Raw genomic sequence first — 4,157 nt, 5'->3', positions numbered from 1 at the left:
AGCCTCTATATGGCCCTGTTGGGTTCCAGTTTATATCAAGCCTACTATAATAGCCCTGTTGGGTTCCAGTTTATATCAAGCCTACTATCAGCCCTGTTGGGTTCCAGTTATATCAAGCCTGACTATATGGCCCTGTTGGGTTCCAGTGTTATATCAAGCCTACTATATAGCCCTGTTGGGTTCCAGTTATATCAAGCCTCTATATGGCCCTGTTGGGTGTCCAGGTTATATCAAGCCTACTATAGGCCCTTGTTGGGTTCCAGTTATATCAAGCTACTATATGGCCCTTTGTTGGGTTCCAGGTTATATCAAGCCTCTATATGGCCCTGCTTGGTTCCAGGTTTATATCAAGCCTACTATACGGCCTTGTTGGGTTCCAGTTATATCAGCCTACTATATGGCCTGTTTGGGTTCCAGTTTATATCAAGCCTCTATATGGCCCTGTTGGTTCCAGGTTATATCAAGCCTACTATATGGCCCTGTTGGGTTCCAGTTTATATCAAGCCTACTATATGGCCCTGTTGGGTTCCAGGTTATATCAAGCCTACTATATGGCCCTGTTGGGTTCCAGGTTATATCAAGCCTACTATATGGCCCTGTGGGTTCCAGGTTATATTTTACATGCAGGTGTCTCCGATAACAAGGTATTTACATTGTACTTACAGTGTAATGGTGTAGAAATACACTGAGTATACCAAACATTAAGAACACCTTCCTAATATTGAGTTGCACCCCCGCCCACACCACCTCAAACCGGTGTTTCTGGCACCTACTGCCATACCCCACTCAAAGAATGACAGGTTGTGTGAAGCCTACTATATAGCCCTGTTGGGTCTCATTTTACATCAAGTGTCTCCGATAACAAGGTATTTACATTGTACTTACAGTGTAATGATGTAGAAATACACTGAGTATACCAAAGGTTAGGAACACCTTCCTTATATTGAGTTGTGCTCCACTACCACAAGAACTGGTTAACCACAGTCCCACGATGTTATTTTAGGCGTATGTGACCCAGCTCACCTGCCAGCTATGGTCCCAGCAATTTTGTGCCCTGTAGGCAATATCAAATGTGCAAAATTAACTTAAGAAACAGGTTAAATTACCAGAGATTCTCACATGGCCCTTATATTAGGCTGTCTGTCTTACTGGGCTGTATCAGCCACTATGCTAGATGTAGTTTGAAGAGAGCAGAGTTGGAGAGACTTGTACTTTCTCTTCAGCTATTTTTATGGCCTACCTTTTAGGAGTGGGAAGATTTTCAGACTGAGAAATATGGGTGATCAATATTAAAGCCTTTCTAAGCAATGTAGTAAACTATAGCCTAATCATAGGCCTATTTAGGAAGTACATTTCCTTGGAAAGATAACAGCCCCTGCTTCTCTGCCCATGCATAGGCTATAGCCCACTCTATTTAATAGAGACCACACGAGCACCTGGTCGTACAGCTACTGAACTGCAAGCAGCAAGAATGATGACAGCAACACTTTCTACGTTCTGCTCAGACCTATAAGGATATAACCTACCTTTTAGGAGGACGATTTGCCGGCAGAGTCAAATAAATGGGTAACACTTATTGAAAATGAAAAGGCGCAACGCTCGCTCACCATAGTAACCTAACCTATGGTCACCATGGTAACCTAACCTATGGTCACCATGGTAACCTAACCTATGGTCACCGTGGTAACCTAACCTATGGTCACCATAGCAGCCTAACCTATGGTCACCATAGTAACCTAACCTATGGATCTCACCCATACGTACCTATACCTATGGTCACCAAAGTAAAACCTAACCTTATGGTCACATAGTAACCAACCTAGGGTCACCAAGGTAACCTAACCTATGGTACCATGTAACCTAACCTATGGTCACCATGGTAACCTAAGCGCTATGGTGCACCATTTTAGGTAGCCATAACCTATGGTCACCATAGTAACCTAACCTATGGTCACCATAGTAGCCTAACCTATGGTCACCATAGTAACCTAACCTATGGTCACCATAGTAGCCTAACCTATGACCACGATAGTAACCTAACATAAGGTCACCATAGTAACCTAACCTATGGTCACCATGGTAACCTAACCTATGTGCACGTTGTGCATTTTCCCTTTCAATCATTATTACATGTTTTTCATTGTACTTCGACTCACGTTGGTTGAGCACCATCTTTGTAAATAAATATTGATAATGGAACAGACACTGTAGTAAACTACATTCTAATCATATTTCATTGAATTTCATATTTAAGTTAACTGCGACTTGATTCTCCGCCCATGTAGGCAGCCTACTCTATTTAATGAGACCACCCACTGAGACCACGCAATTGAACTATCATGTACAACTAGGAGAGGTAGGCTACTGAAGTTGAAGCAGCGAATTCTGAGTGTATGAATAATGCGAAAAAAMATGTGATTTTAATACAATAGTTAGGCTAACGCATATAAAGCAGAAAGAGGACCATTTCCAAATAATCTGTGGGACAACAAAAATATATTCATCCCAAAATCGTCTGTCTGACCGTCCGCTCAGATCAATTCATGATTTAAAGTATGATTTTTCCTCCTGCAACTCCCACGGAAGTGGATCGTCCGTATTCACACGCTCTGTCCAAAAGTGTTCCAAGTCAGGAAAGATCTTCCGGGATGCAGTGTCTGTGCGCAGATTGCGGCCCTCTGGCGTCTCCAAAGACGCATGTTTCAAGTCCACTAGCGGATAGATGACAATGGCTCCCTCTGCTCCGTTCTCCTCCATATTTGGACTTATGCTAATACTGGTGCGTTTCGAGCGTCTGCAAGTTCTGAAAAGCCACAGACTGTTGAGCCCATGACGCACGTCGTCATATGCGGTGAGGAATATGATGGGAGACAGAGAGCTACATGAGTACATGAGGACCTGAGAGAAGATGACGAACCCCACAGGAGGTGTATAGTTGTTACTGTATCCCAGCCGAGCCCAAGTCCATGAGCTCCATTCAGGCAGTAGCATGAGCGCGTTGGCCACACTGACAGATAACCACACCGCAGTGGCCCCTTTGTTCTGGGGTTGAGCACTGGTCACGTCAAGGTCCCCCTTCGGCTTCGTGTCCAGTAGGGTCTTGGTGTAGTGCACAACGGTAAAGAGAATGGGCACCACGTAAGTTAGGGTTGGGTATATCATGTAGAACACATCCATCAACCCTGATGCGCAAAATGGGATTTCAGTTACGCACAGTTTGACGTCATGGTATGGCTGTAAAGACGTGAATATCGTCAGAGGGGTGGAGGAGACCAGTGATGCTACCCAGATGAACGCCAGGGCTCCATAGATTTGCACGGGGCTAAAATATTTGCTATCAGAAGAGCTTGAAACAAAGGTACATCTTGCCCTGGTTGTTGCCGCCAGGGTGAACGTTTTGGCGATCAGGCAGGAGTGCTGAAACCAATCCGCTGTTTGGCACAACAAGCTTCCCAAGGTCCAGGTCTGCCTGTAGTAGGTCACTGCGCGCACAGGTGCACACAGCAGTATGATCAATAGGTCTGTAGAGCTCAGACCGGCAAGTAGCGCGTTGACTTCGGATGCTGTCCCGTTTCTCAGGTCGTGGATGAGACTCAGTAGTATCAATAGGTTCCCTATCACTCCAGTCCAACAGAACCCTATCAGAATAACAGGGAGAACTGACCTGGTGTTCTCTCCATGGAGTAGTTGAACTCCCCCGGCAAAGTCAAAAAATGAAACGTTTTTCGGTCGGTCAAAATCCATATTTCCTGTAATCTGTGTTGAGGTATTTTTTTTAATATGCCGTAATCAACTCGTTTTTTTAAACAGATTGATCGCTAGATTTTCCCTTAAAAAGAAAGATCTGTCCCTGAGCTGTGGTGCTGAAATGCTGCTATGTGATAAGCGATGTTCAGCCGTTAACCTAGTAGTGGTTGAGCGGACTGGCAGGCAAGCTATTTCAAGTGCTGCCGTTTATTGTCGTCAACCACTTTCGTCATTGATGGCTGTGGCTCCAGGGTGGTATTCTGAGAGGAAGGGTACGTGAGTGTGCTGTAGGCAAAATCTACACTTACATTCAAAAAAAAATTGGGTAAAGGCTTATTTTCTAAAAAGACATTCAATTCATTCAAACTAAAATAGGCCAAAGTTAGGACCTATGTTCAGTGTTCAGTGGC

At 44.4% G+C, this 4,157-nt stretch overlaps 1 protein-coding gene across 1 annotated transcript; it reads right to left on the bottom strand.

Annotated features, from left to right (window-relative positions):
- Nucleotides 1-2,541: 2,541 nt before the first annotated feature.
- On the bottom strand, nt 2,542-3,804 carry LOC139027019 (G-protein coupled receptor 151). Its single transcript, XM_070442218.1, has 2 exons — nt 2,728-3,804; nt 2,542-2,685 (listed from the first exon to the last, which is right to left on the bottom strand). Exons 1-2 carry the CDS (start codon nt 3,742-3,744, stop codon nt 2,542-2,544), a joined length of 1,161 nt encoding a protein of 386 aa, XP_070298319.1. The 5' UTR covers nt 3,745-3,804.
- Nucleotides 3,805-4,157: the final 353 nt, after the last annotated feature.

This window comes from Salvelinus sp. IW2-2015, unplaced genomic scaffold, assembly GCF_002910315.2.
Source record: "Salvelinus sp. IW2-2015 unplaced genomic scaffold, ASM291031v2 Un_scaffold6820, whole genome shotgun sequence".
NCBI lineage: Eukaryota > Metazoa > Chordata > Actinopteri > Salmoniformes > Salmonidae > Salvelinus > Salvelinus sp. IW2-2015.
The sequence above is the reverse complement of the archived record's forward strand: the minus strand, read 5'-3'. Positions and strand labels throughout refer to the sequence as shown.